This window comes from Phyllostomus hastatus, unplaced genomic scaffold (assembly GCF_019186645.2).
Source record: "Phyllostomus hastatus isolate PE091 unplaced genomic scaffold, TTU_PhHast_1.1 phas_scaffold_78, whole genome shotgun sequence".
In the NCBI taxonomy this organism is placed as follows: Eukaryota; Metazoa; Chordata; class Mammalia; order Chiroptera; family Phyllostomidae; genus Phyllostomus; species Phyllostomus hastatus.
In genome coordinates, this window is record NW_025334041.1 from 9,836,375 (window position 1) to 9,862,451 (window position 26,077).

Sequence of the window (26,077 nt, forward strand, 5' to 3'; positions counted from 1 at the left end):
CGATGTCTGCTTTGGGGGCTGCTATTTTGGCAGGGGGTTTGTTCTTTCTGAAAGGTGTCCTAGGGAAGATGGGTTCAAAATCAGAGAAATTCAGGTCTTCCAGCATCCGGCCACCCAGCCCTGGTTTTGTGCGTGGGACGGTGTTTTCCATACAAACTGTGCTCCCTACCCTCCCTACCTCACTAGCCAAGACAACATCCATCCCCATGCCGCTGGTGCCCAGAGGAAACGTGGAAATCGGCCCGCAGTCTCATTTTTACAGACGAGGAAACAAAGATGGGGGTCAGAGGGAGGTGACATGCCCATCATCCCACGACCTTGACCCCGGCCAACCGGATTCAGAGGCCCTGCGAAGGCCAGTGTGGGTCTTTCTAACACCCAGCCCCTGCTTCAAGAAGCCGATCTGTATTTTTAAAGGTTATACTTGCGAAGGATCGAATGACAGCCACAAGGGACTCCCCATATGAGAGGCTTAGTCTGGGGGAGACCATGCTGCCGCCCCGCCGAGGTCAGAACCCCACCGAGCGAGGTGTGTGACGCTCCGGCACGACCTCTGACGACAGCCGCGGCGGAACAAAGAACCACCCATTACGTTACCTGAAATGCGCACACACAGTACGCTGTGCCCACTTAGGCAACCTCTAATCTGATTTAACGATCTATGGAGACCTTCTCATTTGAGGAAAGAAACTTACTCTTAATCAAATAACGGGACGTACCACCAACTTCCAGATTTATTCCTTAAATGCCATTGTTTGCTGAATCACAGTCAAGTGGGAAGGGAGTCGTAGGGGAAAGGGGCCAGTGTCGTCACAGAACGACCACAGATTTCCCAGTGGTGCGACAAGGGAGTCCTGGCCAGGACAGGAAAGAACGAGGTCCTTCATATACAAACCTAAAGGGCTGGTTTGATGAGTGGAAAATTCCTGATTCCCAGCGACAGCATCAGAAGGGACACAGTCAGGTCTCCAAACACATCAATTATTAACATTTGAATCCTATCAGCGGTTCCCATAACCACCTCCTCTCTCCCCCCCGCCCCTTGCCGTGCCCCCAGAGCCACAAGCCCCAACAAAGGCAACCACAACGCTAGCCAAATGCTTCTTCTTCCCTGTCCCTCGATTTTATCAAAGGCCCAGCCACGCGTGGTGCAGGGGGTAAGAAAGAGGCGCCGGTCAGCAGTGTTTGGAAGGCTCTTTAATAGCAAGCGTATGGTAATTACATCGTTGGATGAGATCCTCTCCCCGTCTCGGGAGAAAGGAGCGGATGTGGACAGGGTTCAGGTCGGGATTCGCACCGCTGGAAGCATCTAACAAAGGGCAACAATGTTTGGCAACCCATTTCACAGTTTGGTCATTTACAAGAGATTTCTTTGAAAGGAAAGATAAAGGCAAAGAAAGCATACACACCTCGCATGAAACATTTTTTTTTGTTTCTGCCTAAGAGATGCCCTGTCCCCCAGACTCTTCCTTGCTTTTGCTTCTCATGAGACAGCTGAACTACAGTTTCAGATTCGTTAGAACTGGTGATCTGTTTTGTCCCCGGAAAAGCCGCCACGCGTACCGAGGACTGCCCCCTCTCTTCCTCTGCCCAGCTACCAGAAGGGACTTAACGTCAAAAATAAATCTAACGAAACAAAGGAAAAAAAAAACAGGGAAAGGCAGTTTTCTAAAGGACAGACTGTCTGCTTTCCTCTGTGGTACTAAACAACTCGAATTCACAGTTCTCGGTAAATCAAATGTTTATTTTTATGTGGCCTGGTGCCTGCTTTTAACTGTATAAGCCTCTTCAGGCTTATAATGCTTTAAATGGGGCTTTCTAACACAAAATGGTCATAGGTCATCTAGTTTTGCAATCTAAATTTAAAAAATATGTATATCAAAAACAACAGATTATTAACAATTTGCCAAATGAATGTGGGTTATAGATATTTTACTGTGGACACCACGTTGCCATGGACACCAGAAGCTACTGGCGTCCTGGCAGGTTTTAGAATTATTCTGTATAAATCTAAATGGCTTCAGCCTTTCGTGTTATAGCATTTGGTATTACACAACTAAGGTAACTGATTGAGTCTTTATGGAAGAGGATTAGTTTTTAATTCATAAAACAAAAACCAAAACAAAAACCTATAGGCTTCCCTGGTAAACTGCAGACTGAGCAGGTGGGGTATGAGACCCACGTGGGCTTTAACTGTGCTCTTTCTACACCCCTGACACTCAGTGGAGTAGGTGGGCTTTGCCCTCGGGCCTGCGGGAGGGGCACTGCTGACCCACTGTGACCTCTGCAGCTGACAGCAAGATCAAGTTCGGTTCATGTTCAGCCTGGCATGTGATTGCAGCCTCTCTCAGATGTGTTAGCACTTTGGAAAGACAGGCTGGCCTGGCTGACATCTGGCTTATCTAGGGCAAGGAGTCCCTAGATTTGCAGGACAGCTGCTGTCTCCTTGACTGGGGGACATTTTCAAAGCCACAAAGCCACTCCCAGCATTGGCCTCACCTCTCAACGGGCAGGCAGTCCCTTGGGGCTAAGCAGGCTCAGGCTCCGAGGGGCATAGCCATGAAAAGAATTTTCCTGGACCTAACATGCTGACCGCCTCCTGGCTTTTAATGTGTTTCTAAAGAATCGGACCCTAATTCGTCCATTCATTCTCCCTTACTCACCTTCTCCTACCCCAGATTTAAGTCCTGTCCACTCCTCCCTGCCTCCAGAATCAGGGCAAATCAGACTGGTTCCCACCACCGGTTCCCAACTTGTCCATTTTCATAAGCAAGGCAGAGTCCACTGAGGCTCTGCCACCACAGCCTGCCCCCTTGGTCCACACACTTCGTGCTCCAATCACACAGAAACAACATTCAGAGACGTTACTGCGCTAGAGAGTGGCTCCTGCTGACACGAGAAAAATGACAGTCACTACGAGTGGGGAGCAGTTTCCACTTAAGGACACTGGAATCCTAATTCTGCACCAGGACACGGGGAGAATTCCTAAGGAAGAGACTTTCTGTGTTCTAGCCACTGAAGAACAAAAAGGACTGCGTGCTGTCCTGAGCCTGGGGGACTGCAGTGGACACCGTGTACAGGCACCGTGTGGGGTCTCACCCCCTCCCTGGCTCCATAATTCACTCTCTGATTCCCCACAGTCCACTCGGTATGATCACCAGACAGAGAGAAGTAGCCAGTGGCCGTGAGAAGAATGTCTCTGTGGTTCACCGAAACCCAGGACCTGGCTGGGTAAGGTCATCGTAGGCACACTTGCAGAGCGATCCACAGCACTCACTCCCCTGTGCACATGCCTACACACACGCTCACACGCTCACACACACGCTCTCTCTCTACTGCATGAGATGGCAAAAAAAAGGGAAAGTCACCCATTTCCAGCTATGCTTCATGCCACTTTCCCCTCTCAATGAAGCTAAACTTATTCCACTTCCAAAGCCGCAATCTGGCAGGGCACAAATAAAACTATGCCTCCCACAGGCAGAGCTCGGACAACTGAGACGAGTCTGTTCTCTGTACCTTCTGGGGCCTGACTCTCACCTAAGGAACAGTGTCATCAGCCCCTCGGGACCAGGCCCGAGGGGGCTCAGACACTCACAGACAGGCAGAAGCACATTCTAAGGTAGCCCGGTGGCCAGGGTCCTCGGGACAGGGAGGTTTTAAATATATCTCCTGCTCACTTCCCTTGAAGTCTCCATTGTTGCTTCTCATGCCCACACACATCATAAGGCAGTTGTGGAACAACAGAGGTTAAAGCAGGAAGGGCAATCGTCCCTTGTTTCAGGCTGGGTGAGTGACTTGCCCAAGGTCCCGGGGTCACTGGCAGAGTCCGTGCTAGAACCCACGTCCCTGCCCTAACTCCCGGGTCAGTGCTCCTCCCACCATGCCACGTCACCTCCCAGAAAGTGTGTTTCTGTGTCTATGGAAGTCCCAGCTTGTCCAGCCATGGAGCCATTTCCGTGACAGAGGCGACAGGCCGCTCGACTTGCTGACCGACCCGGCGACATGCTGCATGGTGCCACCTCGAATGCCACACGTGACACGGGCACAGGTGTCAGCGAGCGCTGGCGGGTTGTGCGGGGGAAAAGGACGTTTTAGAGGAAACGATCTGATTCGCTAATGCCTTTCGGGGTTCTTCCAGGAACATATGTAACATACAGAGAAGCTATTCCCCACCCCTGGGCAAAACAAAGACCGGATTTCTCCCCCCCACCAAGGAATGGCTGAGTCCGTCTCGGCTCACTTTTTAGGAACAGAACATTCACGTGAGAACACCAAGCGGCAGTCGGTCGATACCTAAACAGTTTTTTCATAAAATACATTTTACATCCACGTCCATTCCGTTTTCAAACATATACAAATTCAGACATTAAGCCTCTACTACGTACAAAATTCCAGTTTACCTCTGAATGGAGCGAGCTAGTCAAGCCTCTTCGTTTCCGCTGCAGAAGTCATTCTCTCAGCCCGTTGTGTCACAGCCAAGGTGACCACACCTGCGCAACACCCACAGCAGGTACAGCCCCCCAGACACCGGTGCACAGGGCCGGAGCCAGTCGGGACACAGGCGAGGAGGGAGCCAAGTCCGGAGCACCCTCCTCCCCCCGGATGACACATCCTGGTTTGTTTTGTGAACAGGCTCCCTGGGAGGACATTCATTTTACTTGAAATGAACTTTGACTACGTTTTCCCAAGACAAGAAAAAACGTGGCTACTGACTGACACACGAGAGAAACCACCATCTTCTTTTTCCCGATGACGTGAGACTGCAGTACACGGTTCGACCACCAGGGGCCGCACTCCTCGCCGCACCAATGGGACAAAAACCACTGTGATAAGCAAGTTTCCGTCCACGCGCCTGGAAGACAGACAAGACTCCCCGAAGCCCTGTGGCTTCTGCGGCTGCTGCTCCCTGCCCCCCACCTTTTTTTTTTTAATTAAAACTTTGACAACCTAACAGGTACACATGTTAAAAACATCCTCACCCCAGATGCTACGTTCAGTGAAATGCTGTAAAAGCAACAATTGGCATCCTATGTTGTTAGAACCAGAGATGCAGGAGGGTCCAAGAAAATGAGTATTTTCGATGAGTCCAGGTGAGCATAACAAAGGACACCCCCAAGAGGTGGACCGCTGTTGTTCCTGTTGAGTTGTCTGAGCATTCTGATCACTAAAACTTCCCCTCTGAACCACGCTAACCTGCGATGAAGATTCCCACGTCCGTACCCCTTTACAGATTCACTGCAATGAGATTCCTCGAAGCACGTGAGTACAACTTTTAGGTAAATTATACAGTGGGATCCTTTTCTTGACTTTTTTTTTTTAGAAAAAGAATCAAAGACAGATTAAGAAAAAAGGATTCCGTCATACTTTTACAAAATGTTATCCTGGTTTATTTTCCCATTAAATGTATGGCTTCAAAGTCGAAGTGGCCCTTGGATTCTGGGTGTTTTCATGATTTAACAAGTTTGCCATCTCATTATAAAGAGAGAAGGTAAATGCTGCATTTCATATGTGGGACGGCTTATAGACATTTTAAAGAAATCGGTAACTGATGGCACCCCATTTATATCTTCCACTGTTAACACTTTAAAAAGTGGCTTTGGAATTCGCATGTTCGAAATTAACTGACCACGCAGGTATGTTTATGCAGCCAGGAGCCAGCTGCCATGTATCCAGGTAACTCAGTGAGGGCAGCATGCTTAAAGGCTCCTTGCCTCCCTTACTCTCTCCACCCAAAGCTAAGTGATTATCCTTTTCTGCCCTTGTACTTGCACTTGTGCAGTGTAATGACTAGTCATTATAACTCATGCTTTATAAGCAAAACCTTTCACTCACAACACTTACAAGGTACGTAAAAGTGCAGGCTGCATTTCTTCTCTGCCATGCTTGCCCTCAGTCAAGTCACCTGTGAGGACCCAAAACACATCCTTGATACATTCAGAGCTCTCTACATTCGAGTCAGCGAACGTCAGTTCTCCCACCTAAACTCAAGAGAGAATGGTCAGCCACACAACGGACTCTAAATTCGAAATGGCCAAGGCTACCGAGACAACTCCATAGAAACCCACTGGAACGGGAGTAAAATGCAGGTCACTTCTGAGCACAGCTCATCCCAGATATTTTGTGGTTTGTTAAAAAGGTATTTCATTTTCAATCAGAAGCTGGGAGTCCGATGTCCTGTTTCGAAGAGCTGACCCAGGAGCACGCGACCCCACCTCGGGTACCACGGGGCTCACTCCTTGTCAGACGGGAGCCCTCGCAAGGTTACTGCTGACTGACCCCCATTGGGGGGTGGTCTGCCTCTGGTTCCTCCTCCTCCACGTCTGCGCTGTACTCTTCGAACGCATCGTCATCTGCATCCGGGAGCCCCAGTAACTGCAGGGGAGAGGAGAGAAGCAGTTGTGAGCACTGAAGGGCCCCATGCAGGAACACCACCAGGGGCATCGACTCCAAATCCAATAGCACCTAACAGGACAGCAGCTACAGATTCCTGCAGCAGTCAACTACCCGGCAGTTATGTTTATGGACTTCTTACACGGAAACGTCAGTCCTTCCGCAGACTGGCGCCCAAAGGGCTCTGTTCTACTGGGGAGCCTGGAGATTCTCTACTTTCAAGCATCAACACATGACAGCACCTACCACTTATGCACAAAGATGTAATATCTACGCATACACGTGCACACCTGCATGTCAGCAGCAGCACAATGAGCAGTGCTGACTGTCTCATCAAGATGTCAACAATCCCCTGGCTGGCGTAGCTCAGTGGATTGAGCGTGGGCTGTGAACCAAAGTGTCGCAGGTTCGATTCCCAGTCAGGGTACATGCCTGGGTTGCAGGCCATGACCCCCAGCAACTGCACATTGATGTTTCTCTCTCTCTCTATCTCCCTCCCTTCCCTCTCTAAAAATAAATAAAATCTTTAAAAAAAAAGATGTCAATCTATTCCCCATACTTTCTCCCCTAAAAACACACCGCTATTATTTTATAACACGCATACAGAAATGTGGAAACCACTACGATGGTCCACAAAGCAGTTAAATAAATTACGGTGTGCCTGGAAAATAGAATCTTATATAGCTGCTTAAAATAGTGTTTTAAATAACCTAATGATATAAAAATATGCTCATAAGTGTAAACAAGCATGACAAAATTGTTTTCATTATGATACAGATTTCTTTATACACAAATACATTGAAATGCAACAGATGTCGGTGAAACACATCCAAATTTTAAGAGTATATTTTTATAGACAGTGTGATTTTGGAAAAAGTTTTTCCCTTTTAATCTTTTTGTATTTTCCAAATGCTCTCTATTTATCACCAGAGAAATTCACAATGATACACAGTAAGCACTTTCTTGAACCACTGGCTAGCCTTCGGTTAGAAACCGAGTGCCATTTGCTGGGCCGATCAATATGGACAAAAAGCTCTGGACTTGGCAGGGAGCCGTGACCTTGGGCTCAGCTGAGCCTTGTCCGTGATCATGGGCATCGCTCCCCCGGCTCCTCCGTGAGACGAACAGCACGCAGGTGGCCAAAGGACTCTCTCACATGGTGACCCCTTTCTTTGCTGATCGCTGTGAGACAGCTTCACCAAAGGGCCCTAAGATGTGAACTCAAACCGCATGAAGACACTAAAATAAGATTGACTTTGTGTTGCCTCCTGAGCACCCTGCCACTTCCACCTCCTCCTTCCCTTTCCTTCCCGACTGTTTAAAGGAGACGAGGGCGAGCAGAGTCCCGACCTAAACGATGCCTTGACTCTGACGTTCTCTAAAGTTCCACAGGTCTGACAGGGCCTAGGGACCATGCTCAGGGCAGAATCGCCTGCCAGGCACCGCTGGTCCTATCAGGCCCGAGGCCTGCCAGGGCAGGCACAGCCAACCGCGGACACGGGCTTTGCCCTCAGAGCTCCGAGGACGCAGCCGTCTCAAAGGGGTGCCGTCGGCTTGCAGCGGTGGGGCAGGAGCGCCGCTCGGTGTGGCCGAATAGTTTGCAACAACCTTGTGTGTGCTTGGGAGAACTCCTACCGGGGGCTCCCTTCCATGCCCTAGCGGATGGAATAAAAGATAAAACTTGCCTCTCAAGAGAGAGAAGAGATGGTTGGTTACAGTGGACGCAGGTGACTCACATTCTAGTGTCCAGTTTTTGTTTGAAACGTGAAATAAGTCAGAAAAAGGTAAAAGCCGTATGATTTCACTCACATGTGGACATAAAACTGAAAGCAACAAATGAACAAATGAGAAAAACCAACGAAACACTCATAGACACAGACAACAGTGGGGTGATGACCGGAGAGAAAGGGGGCGGGAGGAAGTACAGTGTAAAGGGGCCAAATACATGGTGGCAGAAGATCTGACCTTTGGTGGGGGGCACACAGATCATGTATTACAGAAATGTACACTTGAAACCTATTTAATCTCATTAACCAAGGTCACCCCAACAAATTTAGTAAAAAGAAATAAAATAAATAATAAAAATTAACTGATCCCCCCTAAAAAGCTGCTCGATATCACACAGAAGGTGGAAAGTGTCAAAGTAATATTATTTGAGTAGCTAACATAAATATTGTTACCACCACCAACTCCAGAATCACCTAAATGCTAGAAGAGGCATTTATTCAACGATACATATGGCCCCTCACTGCACTCAAGGGGCACCAATGGCCCGTGTGTTCCCTCCCCCTTAACAAATCTGACGGGCAGTGGCTGCCCTGAGCCCTGGGCTCAGCTGCGTTCTGAGGCTCAGTGGGAAAGGTCATGGTTAATTAGCAATGGCTGTCGAAGGTCAAGAGGGCACCGAGGAGGCACTCCGCTCTGCAAGCTGGTCCTAAAGAGACTTGCCATTGACTGTTCCTTTTCATAACACACTTAGCGATTCTCATGGACCCAAAGCGTAGGTATCCCTCAGCACCCTCTGTCTCCCCAGCTCAGGCGGGTGGCTTGCAGAAGAGGCTCCAGCTGAGGATGGAACCATCAGCACTCCCTTCCCCTCCCTCCTCTTCCCAGCTCCCTGCCTTACCTTCGACGTGAATCCAAAGCCCATAATCGTAGGTCTAGAGCATCAGCCCCATGGGAGGCCCTTCCCTCTGGTGGAAAACATACAGATGCTACTTTGAGAGCTGCTCACCCCCTGCCCTCGAGGAGGGAGAAGCAAGAGGCCCCAGTGGCCTCCTGGACTGGGATGGCACCTTGCAGCAGGGCCAGCAGATCCGTTGAGAGGCTGGCGGAAACGGAAAGGCACTGGACCCGGGGTGCGGGGTGCGGAAGCCAGGGCTCTCGCTGGGGACCTCTGCTGAGCCACTGCCTTAGCTGAGCCTCGGTGCCCTTCTCGGTCAGGCAGGGCCCATGACACCTGCCCTACCTCCAGAGCAACTGGGGAGAGCGAATGAGAAAGTGGACGTGGCCATAGTCTGCAAGCTGCAGAGCCCCCTGGGCATTACGCAGCTGTGTCGAGTGGCCGTGCCTCTCATTCGAGAGCACGGCCAGGTCAGTGGCTGGCGGGGAGTCGCCGCTGCAGGGCCAGACTGCCTCCCTGTGCATCAGCGCTGCAGGAGGTGCGAAGCGAAGGTAGAAACCCCGTTCTGCTAGCCTCTTCGTTTGAGTGTCAGGCTCACATCCAGCATGGCACGGAACCCATCAATTTTGTCCTAGTTCAGATTTCATAATCATAGGTAACACTAGTTAACATATTATCTCCTAGGCACTGAATGGCTTTTTTATGTAAGCAGCTTTACATATATTAATTCCTTTTGTTCTCGTAATAACGCTGTGGAATAGGTACTATTATTACCCCCATTTTATGCCTAAGACCTGGAGAGGTGAGTAAGCTGCCCAGTTACCGAGGTAAGCGTCAGAGCCAGGATTCAAACCCAGGCCACCACGCTGCAGACTTCACACATCTAACCACCGGGCTACACAGGATATTCCCTTCCAGCTGTCACTGCTGCTCCTACAGCTGGGGGTGTCATTGGTCTCACTGGGTAACACCCTTTCTAAGAATCCCATACGCAGTGTTAATGTTCACTCTTATGAGTATGCACGATTTAGAAGTCTTACAGAGACTAGAATAAGCATCGGAACTAGAATCCGCCTGGGATTCCAAGAGACATCACAGAGACATGTAATTGTCTAGCATTCCCACCCCACCTCAATGCCCATCGATGGCGGGGAAGTCTAAATTTAACTCCTGGACCCACATTTTGAATAGTCAAGAGACATATCAGAACAGGAGTGCAAACAGACTGGTGAGAATTCTGGAGTCCTTGCTTTGACGGCGCCCACATGTTCTCATGAGGAAAAGGAGACAGGCCAAGAAATCCTCTCTGGTACATTTAAAGGACTGCTGATGGTTATAATCATTAATTCCCAATTCAGTAAAATTTTTCCAGTGGACTGGAACAATCTTTATGCTCACTCTGGACCAGTACCGGCACATCCGGGTCTTGCGGTCCACCAAGCTCCCTTGGAACAACTTACGATCACGTAAGAACGTCCAGGGCCCTCCATCCAAATAGGATTGTACTGAAGAGGGAGTGAGATGCCAACCCTCGAGAATTAAAGTTCTGTAGGCCCCGGAGAGTATTGATGATCTGTTGGACTAACTCAGAGCCTTTTGGAAAGCGGTGTAAACCAGCGGAAGCCATGTTCAATTGGCATTTAGCACCTGCTCTCTCCCAAGGCGACTGTCACTCAGCACAGTGGGCCAGAGTGTCTTTCTAAAAGGGGAGGGGGGTCCACCTTGGAGAGCACAGTCAACCAGCGGGGGCTTTGGCACTTTCAGTAAGTGCCCTGTGGTTTCAGAGGTCCCTGCGAGCTGCTCCCAGAGGATTCCTTGAAGCAGCAATCCTCTCGCCTCCCTGCGTGCAATTCACCCAGGGATCTACCAAAAATGCAGATTCTGATTTGGGGGGCCTCGGTGGGGGGACCCGAGCTTCTGCACTTCTAACCCCCCAGGGGACGGGGTCACTGCTGGCCCTGGAACCTCACGCTGAGTATCGAGATGCTAACGCACTCGAGGAATGACGCGCTGGTATTAATTCTAACGGCCCACAATGCTGGTGGTGCCCAGAGACCCCTGGACAGGCTCCGGGTCGGCCTGCCTTTGACACCAGGGGGCAAAGAGGTCGGAGGCAAGACGACAAAGGGGTAAGAGGGGTAGGTACTCTCTTACTTTGGGGGGGCCACAGTCCTGTCTAAAAAGGACAAGGGTTTGCATGTTTATCATGTGAGCAAGAAACATAAGCCATAATCGAACTGAAATCGTCAGCTCAATGGCTGTCATTAAAACCCACACGCGTGCACCACTGTTTCTTCTCGGACTGTCTGACCCCCGAGCAGCACCCCCGGGTGCATTCTCCCTCTTCTCCGGGCTCCTGCGCCGACCTGGAGGGGGAGCGAGAACTGGGCATCCTCTGGGGCACCCAGGGCTCTGTCTGCCGTGGGGTTTAATCCCTGGCCCTCCAGCCCATTGTGGCAAACTGAAAACATCCATCTTGCTCATGCGAATAAGCCAGAATTAGGGGAGTTTTTCTGGTAGACGCTGTCTCTGCTCCTCGAGAGGGAACACGTGGAGTCACCTGGCATCCCTGGGGACCAGGGTCAGTGGCAGCGGGAAAACACGGGGAACCTCGGGCTCTAACTCCAGGGAGCACCAGCAAAGGGTCAGCCGCCAACACAGCCCGCGAAACTGTCACGGCGACAGGTGCCTCGGGACCCTCGAGTCCGCAGCGCTGGTAAGAGGAGGAAGAAGAGAGAACGCTCCAGGAAAACAAAATAAAGCTTTGAGAGAGTGTGAAAGGGCACAGAAAAGGTTTGGTGTTGCAGCTGATGGAAACAGGGAGCTCCCTTTCCCTTATGAACTGGTCCGAGCCAGGGGCAGCCTGTGGGTCGTCACTGAAGAACAGACACAGAAACATGCAGGAGACGAGCGAGTGGCATCATCACCAATATTCAGAACCACAACCACGGTTTTATTATCTGGCCCGACCATGCGACGACCAGCAACCGTCCACCGAGAAACAAGCCGTTTAAACAAGAAAAGCGCAGGGCTCCAGAGATCGCCAGTTCACGTCTATCACGGCTACTGACTACGGACGGGGAGCTCTGAAGACACTCCTTACAGATCGTAGGACACGGACAGACCCGCCTGCTCACGGACGGCACGGACAGTCTGCTCGGCGCTGTCACTTGCGTACGTCTACCCTTTGGGTATGACGTTCCGGCAGAAAGGGGACAAAAGCAGGTACCAGCAGGAGTTCCTCACCCAGACTCACGGACCCGCCCGGTAAGCCTTTGCTAACAGCAGCAATGAGACAGAAACAAACAGCAGCCTCGCGGGGTGGCTCAGCTATGACGGTCCTTCGCGTTCTTAGTCTAACATGGAAGTTCCCTGCGAATCCGCAAGACAGAGAAAGCGATACGGCACCCATGTTAAAATAAAGACGGGGACACGGAGGCGGAGCAACCAGAGCTCTGGAGGCCATGCAGCCTGGGAGCCAGACCCGCCAGGGCGGGGCTGAGCCCCCTTCCCCCACTGGGGGCATCTGCAAGGACCCTAGGCCGAGGGGCCAAGGTGGGCCGTTCTGGCCTTTCTTCCTGGCCAGCCCTCCTGCCCCTCTGAGCACGTGCGGACCCTGCCAGGTCTTCGAGTCCCGCCTCCCCACGAAGCCACCGTCCCGCACGGCGTTCCTCAGCGAGCCGCTCACACCTCCCGCTCCCGGTTCTTCTGACCCAGTGTGGACAGCGCGGCTTCTTAAAAAACACAACACAGTTTCTGATCGTGCATGTTTTCCGTGACATCACAGGATACTCAGAAAATATAGAAAAGGAGAAAATAAACATCACCCCTCACCCTGTCACCAGAGGCTCTGGCTCACGCGCCCCTCTAGGGACGGGGGTATCCACCGGTCCTCCGAGCCGCAGCACTAGCACCCACCGCAGCGAGCTGTTGGACCAGCTCCCGAAGGATGGTCATTATTTTGCCCAAACCAATGCTGAGAAGCTTGTGACTGTAGCTAGCACGCCAATAATGCCTCTCTGCCTCCTTTACGTTAGCCAGACGCCTCTGGCAGGCGTGTGCCAAAAGCACTTAGCAAATTGCTTTCTTTCTCCTCCAAGAATCTAAGAGTCCTACGAAGCGTTTCCCTAAGTCCTGCTCCCTTCTCACTGGCATCTGACCTAGCGTCCCCAGCCACGCTGGCCTCTTTCGTGTTTATTATGTGTAATGTGCTAAGTCCCCCACAAGAATTGCATCATCTAATCATCACAGCAACCCTAAGATAACTATTGTCATGGTTTCCTAACTTTACAACTGACGAAACGGAGAAACAGAGAAGTTAAGTAACTTGGCTAAGGTCACACAGCCATCAAGTAAGTGGCAGAGCTGGGATTTGAATCGCTTCCCCTAGAGCTTGGGTTCCTCATCAATAAACTGTCCTGATTCCACGTAACTGGGGGAAGAGACCACAAACAACACCACGACGACGACGTTCACACTCGCTAACATCCTCTCAGGAAATAGCTAGCTCCCCAAAGAACCAGCAGCGCGCAGTATGCAGAGCGGGGGATGGAACTCCTGGCGCGCTCTGCTCAGTAAGTATCCCGCAGAGGTCTGGACCAAAATAGTCTGTCCTGTAACGTGGAGTCTCGGACGTTTCTGCGGCTGTCTCTCCTACCGCAGAGTCAGCTCCCGAGGGCAAGAGCGGGGCGCTGCGCCCTGCCCCTCGCTCGCCAAAGCTGTGCTGCGGCCAGTGCAGGCGATCGATACCTCGGGTTGAAAATGGGACGAAGAAGCAGAGGAAAAAGAGTAAGATGGCAAAAAATAACATTTTTCTTTCCTTTCAAATCCAACCATGCATTTCTTGGGGGGAGGGAGTGGCGTTGACGGTGGTGATATTGAGCATTCAGGTACAGAGAAGCCAAGCAAGAGACAGGAGAGAAAGCACTGTCCACGGAGGGCTGCTGGCCTGCTCAGCCCTCCAGGCAGGGCAGCTGAGGAGGGCCAGCAGACGACTGGGCTCTGGGCAGGGGCGTGCAGGGGTGTGGGCGCCAGCAAACGTAACAGACTCTGCCTGACCGATGATGCCCCGAAAGGCGGCAGCAGCAGGCTGCCAACAGACGGGTCCTCGTCTTCCCGGGGGGAATGCACTGGGCAGGGGCCGGCCATGGGCGGGCCGAGGGGACACGAGGGTTCAAAGCCGCGGAGGAGGTTGTCCTACGGTGAAAGCGAAAATACTCCTCGGCGGTTTCCTCGACTGTAAACCAAAAGCAGCCGCCCGCCCGAGTGGATCAGGTTCCCGGGAAGTTCCAGGGAAACGATGAGCGAGCGGAAGCTTACCTGCTTGACTGCCCAGTCGCACTGGGGCATGTGTTACTTCAGCAAACACTTTCAGCTGCAACACAAGACTCCTCCCTGTATCTTAATTCTAAACGCAGCACTCCCTTACATAACAGGCGGAGGGCGGCAGTGGAAAGATGCACCCTCTTCAGTGGAGACGGAGAGGGTGAATGAGTCTCCCGGCTGGTCTCCAGCCGTCCTTCACCTGGCCAGCAACACTCCCTCCCGTCCGTCTGACCTGCGGCACATCCTGGCAGGCAGAAACCCAGGTCCCCCTGTGCACCTCACCTTCACTAACCCTGAGAAGGTGCCTCCCACGCACCTCTCCGAGCACAGCAAAATGACCAAGCTGGAGGGTGCCCAGCACGCAACTCCCACCCCCCACCAGAGGGGGGCGCCATGCTAGGTGCTCACCTTGGGAGCATCATCCCTGCCCATGACCTAGAGCTCTCTGCTTTAGAAATGAACCCGGGAAGCCCCACACTAATCAAATCTGTGTGTTTCCATGACATGGGGCAGCTGGAAGTAAAAGAAAATACTCAGCCCATCGACTTGTTTTCAGTGATGCATCTGATTTTGGGGGGATTGCATTCCCCCCATTTACATGTGAAAACAATCCCATGTGTTTCCTTTCCCAGGTGTCCTCAGACAGGTAGTGCCCCCAAGCCCCGGCAGAAGGAAATAAAACTCCTCTCTGAAGGAAAGCACCCTCATCTTAGGCCTCAGTTTATTCCTCTGTATAAATTTGCAAACACGATAACCAGCACACAGAGGTAATCCAGCACACAAAGAAGTCCAACAGCAGGAGTGAGGACCAGTCGAAATAACTGGTGACAAACCGACTTACGAACCTTGAGATACAGGAATGGCAGACACGGTCTATGATGCAACCACGCCTACCATGTTCAGAGAAATAAAAGGCAAGCTTGAAAATTTCAGCCGAGAAGTAGATCGTTGTAAGAGATTTGAAAAACAAATCAATACAAATTCCACAGCAACTGTCCTTGTACATGCAGAGTACAGTAATCACGGAATTGCACTTGTCACGACACTGATTTTACCTCCCAAATATGATAAAGGGAAACAAGGAATTTTCAAAATGGGGGGGTGGTATTCATTTTACCTGTTTTTCAGCCAGCATGAAGACAAGCGGTCAGCTAGTGGCAAACACACAGATTCCTAAATCCTAAGGGGGGTGTCGGGAAGCAAGCTCTCTATAGTGAGGTTAAAACAAATGAGAGAAGAGAACCAGCGTTCAATGTCACCCTCCTCCTTACCCACGGACGTGGAGGTCCCTCCTGTGTACAGAGCCTGCAGAACACTGCCAAGCACTTTGGCTTCTAGTCTACTGGGTGAGGACAGGATTACTCAGTTGTCTCAAGAAGGCTCAGCCTGCTTCCCACCCTATCAGACATTCTTATCTCAAGTGATGCTAGAAATAACCATCATCCTTGCACCACACAGCTGTGTCACATCCTGCTCCCCCTTCCTCCCGCCCTCAGCCACCCTCCACGAGCTATCTTTGTGCCACCGAGCAGACAAGAGGAAAACAATTCGTCATCCCAGGTTCTGCCTACTTTCCCCACAATCCCCGTCATTCAAAGCTCGGTCGGGGCAGAAAACGAGAGGGCTCTGGAAAACGAGAGGGCTCTGGAAGCCAAGCAGGCACCTACAGGTCTGAACGACTTGAAGACTTTTTCCAAGACTTCCTGGAGCGTCTTCTTGCCGCAGGAAGAGATGTAGTCCTGTGCTAGCTGCAGGAAAGGCAGGCAGTCCTCGCTCTCGCTCCACACGTGCTGGGCGCCCACCGGCCGGCGGGGGAGAGGAGAAAACAAAGACACAGTCATTACACTCAGTGTGAAAGACAGAGAGCCAACACAGTTTTTTTTTTTCATGACATGCATTTGAAGAAGGCCTCCATTCCACAGTAAGACTCGTATATTCCTTCTCGATCTGTCTGTGCTGAAGGGGAGCGGAAAACGTATACCCAGCACAAAACCCTGAGCTTTCGGTCTGCAATTCACCCGCTCAACGCGCCGTCAGATCTGCTGCTTCTACGCTGCGAAAAACGGCAGTAGTAGGGTCGCTATCCTCTCTCCCATGATTCCCACTGTCCCCCTTCCAGTGCAGGCTGGGCGCGGCTCTCACACTGGAACGAGGAGAAATCTCGAACCTACAGGATCCTTACCTTCGCCTCTGGCGTCCGTCATTAGTAACCACTCCCTTGGAACAAGACCTTTTTACCCAGACTGGCCTGGGAGTGGGGGCCCTGGTAAATTTCCTTTGGAATGAAATGAAAGGAGGAGAACACACAGAGGTCGTCACTGAGTCCCTGGAGGGGCAAAGGCTTCTTGAAAGCTCCCCTTCTCTTAAAGGGGTCACACCCAAGCATCGCTTCACCACGTCAACATGCCCCAAGAGGAGACTGGCTTAGGTTTTTATTTTTTTTCTTCAGGCTAGACAAGTTTTTCTTTTTTTCTTTTTCCACGTGAGGATATCCATTCTGGCACATCTGTGAGACTAGACAAGTCTCTCCCATAAATGTTCTGGGATCTGGGACAAGCCCAAGAAACAGGCTTGAGAGATCCCCAGGCAGAAGGGACAGGCGCTGGGCTGCCAGGATGACGTCAGGGTATCCTTCAGGTATCCAGCCTCACTGATTGGAGGGGACCGATTAATGACAGCTCAACGCTAGTTTCTAAAACGTGCAGAGGTGTGGGAGAGAGGGCGACAGTGGCAGATGGGAGAAAGCAGCAGGGACTGGACAGCAGGGGGTGGGACTTCTTTGGGAAACGGTTCATGTCATGGATATACTCACTCCCCCCGATTATTACAAATGATTAGGGCATTGCCCCAGAAAGTTCCATGCCCATCACTCAATAAGCACATTTCACTGTCTTCCTTCTTGTGGCAGCATTTCCAAGAACTAGGTCTACAGACTTAAGATACTGCTCAGATCTAAGCGGGACTAATGAGGTGCTGATGGGCCACCTTTACAGCCAATTATCTGTTCGGTAGATGCAAAGGTCCCGCCTCCTAATAAACGTAACTTCTAGATTCTCTCACTTTGGAGAAGAGCTCAAACACGATTCCCTATTAATTAGGGACCCTGAAAACTGTCGAGCCACGGACCATTAATGTCACAGTGTCTTCATGGCACAAAAGTAGAATCATACAAAGCGCTTCGTGTCCAGTATTGAACTTGATTCTTAATCAGCAGGGATTCAGCCAGAACAATCAAGTCCCACTTTACTGTAAGTTCTGCTCAGCACCCACGTTCCTGCTCAAATTTTAGAAAGTGTATTTCACATTCTTATCCAAGAGGGGATTATTATGTAGTGCCACACAATGGGAAATCTTTAAGCCCGTCTTCCCTACACTTGAAGATTGGAGTAAACATAGTAAGTTTAATAAGTGCTAGGCACAGGGCATGGCTGGCACGCAGTGGCTGTTCAATGCGTGGCAAACCCAAGTGCCCTCTTATTAGCCTTTTGAGTCTGCAGGAGAACGGGGGGGTGGGTGGGGTGGGCCGGTCCACCAGCCACATGGCCAAGGTCACACGCCAACCAAATCAGACACTCAATGCGACTTCACCGAGGACACTATCCAAGGCAAGGTGAGTTAGAGTTCATTCAGAAGTAGGTGTATCCATGGAAACCTTGTATACTTGTTTTTCTTTTTAAGTGCATTTGGGCTTTAACTTACAAAGTAAACTAAGGAAGTGGATCACTCAAACACTGTCGGAATGACAGTGTCCCCCCCTCTGCTTGGAAATCAGACAGTTTCTTTGGTGCAGAGTTATTAGGGCATCTCTACCCTCCCGAGCAGATGGTTCACGCCACGGGTTTCATAGCTTCACTTGTGCAGTTGTTGGTTTATGAATGTATCTTGGAGAAGGAAGATGTAACACCGGAAAAAGGGTTTTCTGTCCGGTCTGCCTAAACTGCCCTCATTTGGCTAACTCACCCTAGATTCCCTGCCGTGTTGGTTTTGTGGGTTTAAAAAACAGCTGTTACTGAATCCTTTCCCTTGTAAACAGGCCTGGCCACTTGCTGGAATAGGACACAGATTTGCCTCCAGAGACCCGTGCGAAGACAGAAGGCAATCAGTGCCCGGGGACAGTGCCCGCAGATAAAACAGAGCTCTTGGGAACTCACAGGCAAGGTGCCAGAGGCAGGAGGGTTACCTCTTAAAAAAAGTGGAGGGATCCATTCCAACCCCAAGGGAGGGCGGGCAGGGTGGCAGGCGGATAGGCGATGTGCCTGAAAACAGGATCTCAGGTCTAGTCTTGCACAGAGACAAATGGGCGACCAGAGACCCGAGGTCGTGCACCCCAGAGCCCGGCCTCCGTGACTTCAACGTGGAAGGCATTTGAAGCACGTGTAACCGAACTCCCCCTGTGGCCATGAAAACACTCTAACGGGGGCCAGAGAACTCGTGGCTCTGAACAATGTACAGAAGTTCCCTGGCAAATACAAATATAGGCACGGAATGTCTTGGCCTTCCAACAGGGCTGTGAGTGCTAAGGCGGATCACAGCCCTCACGTGCTGTAATGGGAGAAATGCCAGGCCAAGGCTTCGGGGTGGGGAGGAAAGCAGTGGGTCTCCAGCTCGGGTCCGCAGCAGTCACCGGGGACTGTGACAATCAAAATGCATCTGCTGGGTCCCACCTGGGACTGTCCGATGGGGGCAGGGCTGCGGATCTGCATTCCCAGCGGGTTCCCAGGGGACGCCGGTGGGGGTGGGGGGGCGTGGGGGGAGACCTGGGACCACACACACCTGGAGAACCAGAAGCAGAACAGAACTCTAACTCACTCCAGATGTGGGGGTAGGCCAGGGCCAAAACTCAGCACAGCACGGGTTGCAGCGAAGAGGGCCCCCAGCACAGTTCCCCTCAGCAGCCTCCTCTTTCCGATAGGTCCCTCCCATTAGCAGTTGAAAGCCCCTGGTGAGGACCTGGATTTTAGAACAGGCCAGGGGGGCCACCTGGGCCCTTCCTTCTGTTGCTAAGTCGGGCGGGAGTTTGTTACCAAGGTTGCCCGGCTTAAGACAAGGCACCATGTCATCTGCAAACAGGAACGTGAGCGCCTTTCTGTTTTCTACAGTGTGGGTGGCAATACCCAGCTAATCCAAAACTGGCATTAGATCATCAAGGTCATTCAATCCCACAAACAGCTTTTCCAGCACAGAGGGCCGTTGCCATGGGCCTCACGCTCACTGGAGTCCCCGCCTTGAGAATCTTCTGCTGTCATCAGTACTGGGGGGCCCATTTTCAGTGGGTGCAGCTTAATCCCAAAGGGACTGCTGCCCAGGGAAGCGATGGCATAAGATGAAAGCCACAAGTCACCCCTGGCCCCCTGACATATCTCTGCACAGGGTGGGAAGAGCATGGCCGGCTGGACCTATGACCTGTTCTTATGTCGGTCACTGATCTGTTGTACCAAGGAGGCTACTGAGGCTCAGAGAGGTCAGGCAACTTGTCCATGGTCACAGAGGGAGCAAGAGGCAAAGCCAGGACATCCCCAGGTGCATGCCTCCAACAGGAACTTCAGCTCCTTTCAGTACAAGACACAGAACATATTCATGCTCACGGGGCAGTTACAAAGATGAAAGGAGATACCTGTAGCCTGACTCTCATTAGCAGGGGTCCATCGATTTGAACTCACATTGCATAACTTTAGCCTCCTCAGGAGGAACCACTCCATGAATGTATGAAGGACATCTCTTTTTCCCCTGAAACAGTCTCTCCGTGTAAATAATGCAGCCTTGGAGGAAAGCCTTCTGGTCTACCACTATTCCCCATGGAGTCCTCATAGTAATACTGCCATGTAGATATGACGATCCCTATCTGACGGATGAGGAAACTAAGGGTAGAGTTTCAGTCAGACAAGAGAGTGCTTTGTCTCCACTCTACCACCATGTCAACACCATGCAAGCTCATTTAAATCAGTTAGATCTTCTTCTCCAAAATCAAAAGGTTGTGACTTGGTCACATAGTTAGGAACACAGACATGCCTAGACTGAAAACGGGGAGAGAATATAGACATAGCCATAAGCACACATATAAAGTTAAATCGCAGAGTTCTTCTATAAATAAAACTTTGTTCTTTAGTACTATGACAACTGCCATCTTTTTGTATTGAGGAATGCTTAAAACTACATGAAACTTTAGGTCCAAACACATTTTGATGGGCTGGCAGAAGGAGGGCAACAGGGGGGTCTCCCCAGGGAGGGGCGGGCCGTGCTCTGGGTTCAGAGAGCCCCTTCCTCCTGGGCTAGGGCAGGAGACGGCGGCGGGGGCTGCCACGCCCAGGAGCAGGGGCGCACTTACACGCGTGCCTCTCGGTGCAGCCGGTACGTGAGTGGTTGCCCACGCCCCGCTCCCCAAACCTGGCAGAGCCCTCAGGACCTTGCCAGCGGGCAGAAGAGGGGAGCGTGCCACCTGTCTGTGACCCCCTGCACTCCCCGCGGGCAGGGAGCTAGCAGCTTCATTTTATCCCGGGACCTGACCTCACGGCCCATCCACAGGAGAGGCCCGAATCAGGGCAGTGGCACGGACAGGGACAGCGCGGCCTGGATGGCCCGGGAAGTGAGAAGGGGAGAGAGCGCTCAAGGGACTGAGGAGCCGCCAGGGCAGAGAGGAAATCAAAGGCAGCCCTTGTCCCGGGGCCACCGGAGCTGCCGGCCTGCCCCGCCTGGGGGACACACACCGTGCACGGCGGGAAGAGCAGGGCTCTGGGCTCGGGCTCAGGTCCTGGCTCTGCCAGTGGTCCTGGGTGGGTCCCTTCAAGTCCCCAGGCCTCAGTTTCCTCGCCTATAAAATGGGGGTAAGGATACCCGCTGCACGGAGTTTTTGTGAGGCTCAAGAAGCCTCCCTTGAGCCCGTGGTCTGAGCTGGGCTGGGTTCCCAGGTGTCACTCCTGGGCTGTGTTTTCAGTGTCGGGTTAAGGTTCGAGCAGCTTTGCCGCTTAAAATCTGTGGGGAAGTTAGTAAACCTCAGCGTGTTTCCACTTCCTCATCCGTCAAATAGAGATAATTATAGAGAACCCTGAAAGATTACTGAGATTATCAGAGTTCATGGCCACCAGTGCCTGGGACACTGATACACAGCAAACCGCACGTGAGTGGTTAGTTCTTGCCATTGTCGACACTGGCATTCCTGAAATCTAACCTCTGCCTTCTACACTAGACTGTCATCCATTCGTGTATTCTTACAAACACGGACTGAGCACCTACCGTGTGTCTGACCCTGTCCCAAGGGCTGGGATACCGTGATGACTAAGACAGACAAGGTCACTGCTCTCATGAAGCTTCTCAGTCTGGTGGCGGGGGTGGGGGACCCGGAAATAAATGGGAGGGCTGACAAAGACCACTAAGTCCTAACAAGTGCCATGGTAAGACTGAAGGAGGGTGAGGTGCGGGAGTATGCGGCCAGGAGGCTTCTCCCAGGGCTACCTGGAGTAAAGGAGCTCCCCACGTGAAGATGTGGGCGAAGAACGTTCCAGGCAGAGGGAACAGCAACTGCAAAGGCCCTGCCTCCACCTGCACTCGGCATGTCTGAAGACCAGACAGGCCAGCGTGGCAGGCACACAGCCAGCAAGGGGGTGGGGGCAGTGGAGGAACGGTCGAAGACGAGGCCAGAGAGGCTGCAAGAGGCAGACCCCGTGTGGGCCTGAAGTCAGGGCAAGGGCTTAGGTTTCTCCGTAAAATGAATGGGAAGTCGGTGTAGACACGGTGGGGACAGGACCTGGATTACACTGAGATAGATCCAGAGACTCTGCCAGACCCACTACCATCACCACGCCCGTTTTAGACACTGTTCCCAATAAGCCAGCTGGCAAGGTGCTAGTGTTATCATCCCCGTTTCACAGATGCAGAAACCACGGGATAGAGAGATTAAATAACTTCCACCAAGATGTACGTCTAGACGTGGTGAGTTGGGGTGCAAACCCAAGTAGCCTGACCCCAGAGCCTATGCGCTCCTAACCAGGAAGCAACATCACCTTAGATGGCTAGGCCGGCCCCAGGAGGACGAGGGCAGAGACCCTGATTTTATTCTAGGCAGCCCTGGCCTGGTGCAAAAATCAGCCCTTGATAAATGCTTGTTGAATAAATGATGTGAAAACACCTTGAGACGTGTTATGTAAATATTCTTAAGAAATCCTTCGGATTGTAGCAATTCCAATGATTTCAAATTCCTTTCAATGCTTAACAGCTTTTCCTGGGAGAGGGAAAAGAACAGAGTTAGGGTATTCACTTCCTGCCTGAGCTCCGGTAACTAGAGACACACAGCAGCTTGCGAACCTGGCCAGGGGCAGGCTGGAGCAGCTGCCCGGGCTAAGAAAGCTCCAGTGGTTGGCGTCTTGTCCATTAAGGTCTCTAGAAACTGAGAAAGGGCCAGTCTACCCTAGGAGTAACTTTTCTCATTTTCTTTCTTCCTTACCCTATTTCATTGCATTGCCAGCGACTGAATATATTTAAGCATTTTTATGCATGCAGGTGGGGCATTTCAAATATGGGTGGCTTTAAAAAGGCCTGATAGACATTCCAATGGCTCGATATACATATTCCAGCAAGACAATGGCCTTGCATTCTCCCCCCACATAACCTCCTTGGGGCAATTCTGGTGTCTCCCTTCAGCTCCAGCAGGAAGGCTATGTGGTCCTCTCCCCAGCAGAGCCTCAGCCTCCGGAGAGGAGACTCGTGCCCCAGGTCACGCAGCGGGGAGGGGAAAGGCCACCGGCAGACTGAGGCAGCCCAGGGCTGGGCGGGACTCCTGACCGACCCCTACCGTGCAGGTTAGCTGGGTCCTGGTGCCCTTCCCACTCTATCCAGGGGGCTTCCTCACACGGGTACAGTGGCTTGAGTGCCCTTTTAATGACCTCCCACTCCTCTCTGTAACAAGTCACACTTACTTACCTATTCTACCTACACTTAACAATGTGCTTACACACATTTATAACTTGATCACTCTTCACGAGCACCTGTGATGGAGGCCTTCCGATGCACCTCATTGTACAGGTGAGCACACTGAAGCCCTTTACAAAGAGACAAGCTCCAAACTCAGGGAACCCCAGATCCAATCTCCGACCCAGAATTTGTGGGGCTCTTGCTGGGAGCGGAGACTTGTCAGGTGCTTCATCCACTGCCGGGGTGCTGGTATGGCACCCATTTTTCTGGCTGTGTAAAGTGAGCTGGGTGACGGCAACCGAGCAGTCATGGGGCCAGCACTCACATCTGGCTGTCACCCAAGGGCATCCCTCTTTCGGAGTGTCCCAGGGCTAGGGTCCGGGTGGGTTCTTCCTCACTGCGGGGTGGGGTAGAGGTGGCGGGAGGGGGGTGCTTGGCCCCACCTCCCTGGGACCAGGAAGGGCGATTTTGCGGTCTCTCTAACTCCTCGGAGAACTTCCCACGGGTGGTAGGGGTGCACCGTGGGCGCGGACCTCGGCCCTGCTCTGTCTCACCCCGCCTGAGGAGCCAGGGCCAGGCAGGCTCCGGCGCCACCCTACCTCCGTCCGCAGGGGCAGCAACAGCGCCAGCTCCAGGCTCAAGCCGGTGACCACACGGTAACCCGAGCCCAAAGCCGCCTCCATCTTACATGTGGGGGACCATTCTTTTTCCCTGTCCTTACAAACACCTCACAGAGCGCCATTCTGGTCCAGTCTTCCCACTCCCACCTCAACTCCCTGCCCTCCGCATCTCCTTCCTAAACTGCCAGCGCCAAGATCCCAAGTGGGAGCAGGGTGCAAAGTTAAAGATTTGGACACAGCAGTTTCAGGTTCCGGTTCCTCCGAGCCCGGGGCAGGAGCGGGGGTGAGCAATTCCTTCTCATCTGGAAAAACCAAAGGGCTTTGGGGGGCCGCGGCCGGTGCCTCAGCCGGACAGAACCCGCTCAGAAGCTCATAGAGGAGCAATGGAAGCGAGAGGATAGGCGTGCCCAAGTGTGTGTGTGTGTGTGTGTGTGTGTGCACGCGCACGCGCGTTTTTAAGATCCTGGGTGTAATTCCGCAAAGAAGGTCCAGGAGATGGGGTATCGCTAGTGTGGACAGAGGCTTTGTGTCCAAACACGCAGCTTAGGGAATAACCTGGGGGGGGGCGGGGGGGTCCCCAGGCGGGGACAACTGGAGGACTTGTGTCTGCGCAAGGGGAGGAAAACGGGATTCCTCATCCAGATGGGACGCCTGGGTGTAGGAAGCTCCGGACTGCGGATCTTGCGGGAGGGTCCGTGCGCCCCCAGCCGGGCTGGTGCGATGCGGGATACCCTGGAGATGCTCCAAGCCGAGCATCGCGCACTGGCCTCGGGGTCGCGTCCCCGAACTAGCCCGCCCCAGCTCGGCTCCCTGGATCCTAAGGGCGCCCCAGCCCGCTGCCCACCGGCCCCACCCGGAGCGCCGACACCGCCGCGCCCGGCCCCGGGGCTTCCCCCGCGGAGAGCGGAGCGGCCGGGTGCGCCCCGGCGGCCGGTTACGCCCCCCCCCCCCCACCACCACCCGGCGCCCACAGCCTCGGGAGCCGGCGGGAGCTCGGGCGCAGGGTAGCGGCCGCGCGGCCACACTCCCTCGCGCTGCTGCGGTCCCTCCCACAAGCACTCACAAAATTGTCCCCGCAGCCGTTGTCCGGACACAGCACGTAGAAGGAGACGCCAGGGTCGGCGTAGAAATCCATCCTGCGCTCGGTCTCCTCGGTGGCAATGAGCTCGAAGGGCGTGTTGGAGCACCATTTCTCCGCAACGTCAGCTAGCTGCTGGAAATCCATCCTGGCCCGCCGCGCCCGCCGCGCCCTCGGCTGCCTCAGCCTCCTCTCCGCCGCCCCCCTCCCGTTCCCTCCGCCCCCCGCCCTCCTCTCCTCCGGCGCCCTCCTCCCGGGCGGGTAGCGCGCAGCTCCGCGGGCTCTCAGGCGGGCGGCGGGGCCGGGCTGCGCGGGATCCCTCCAGTCCCGGGGCTCCTCCCGGCGGGCTCTGTTTACATGCTGTAACGGGGTGGGCGGTGGCCAGGGACCGCGCTGCGCCGCGCCCGGCTCCTCCTCGGTCCGCCTCCCCGCCCGCCCCCTTTCGGGCCGTCCGGGAACCTGGCGCGGGCTGCGGCCAGGCGGGGCCGGGCGGGAGGAGCCGGGCGCTCCGCGTGCTCCCCAACCCCTCCCCCTCTTTTTTAAATAAAGGGACTGCGAGCATCCCGGGGCCCTCGCGCGACCGGGGCCACCCCGGGCTGTGACGTCATGGGCCCCAGCCAATCACTGGAGTCTGAGACCTTCACCCTGGCTGGCGAGCCGGGTGACGTCACAGCGCGGACCCAACATCCGCGACTTTCCCGGTTGCAGCGAGGCGGAGGAAGCTGGCAGTCTCCGTTAGCGTTTATCTGGAGGTAGAAGGGCAGGAAAGCGTTTTCCCGAACGCGATTTAAATGCAGGGGACACCCACAGAATTGCAGATAACTTGTCCCTCGTCTGAGGCTGGCAGTGGAGGAGCTGAGAAATTCTAAGGGGAAATGGAGCTTTTCTTTTTCAGGATCAAAGCTCTGCCCTCCAGTGGAAGTAAAGAACCGTTTCCCCTAAATGTATTTACTAGACTCTGATATGAATGTCCATTTGGAGAGGAAGATGAAACCCTTGTGTGGTTTTTTTTCATTAACATAAAGCTGAGTATTTCTTAGAAAGAAGCCTCATGAGACTGTCTTGAATATTATTCAGCTTCACTTCACATTGGATAACCTAAAATGATGAGCTGCTAGTTTAGAAGAGGAGAAAGTT

At 52.9% G+C, this 26,077-nt stretch overlaps 1 protein-coding gene across 1 annotated transcript; it reads right to left on the reverse strand.

The window, feature by feature from the left end:
* Positions 1-1,182: 1,182 nt before the first annotated feature.
* MTURN (maturin, neural progenitor differentiation regulator homolog) lies at positions 1,183-25,434 on the reverse strand. The gene is made up of 3 exons (XM_045827579.1): positions 24,926-25,434; positions 16,006-16,128; positions 1,183-6,372 (listed from the first exon to the last, which is right to left on the reverse strand). The coding sequence occupies exons 1-3, from the start codon at positions 25,085-25,087 to the stop codon at positions 6,262-6,264; spliced, it is 396 nt and encodes a 131-aa protein (XP_045683535.1). The 5' UTR covers positions 25,088-25,434; the 3' UTR covers positions 1,183-6,261.
* Positions 25,435-26,077: the final 643 nt, after the last annotated feature.

Excerpts from the sequence above, each read along its gene's own strand:
- MTURN (XM_045827579.1), bottom strand. The coding sequence starts at position 25,087 with ATGGATTTCCAGCAGCTAGCTGACGTTGCGGAGAAATGGTGCTCCAAC. Across the intron at positions 16,129-24,925 it reads ACGGCTGCGGGGACAATTTT|CACGTGTGGAGCGAGAGCGA; the intron begins GTGAGTGCTTGT and ends GTGGGCGCCCAG. Across the intron at positions 6,373-16,005 it reads TCTTCAAGTCGTTCAGACCT|TTACTGGGGCTCCCGGATGC; the intron begins GTAGGTGCCTGC and ends TCTCCCCTGCAG.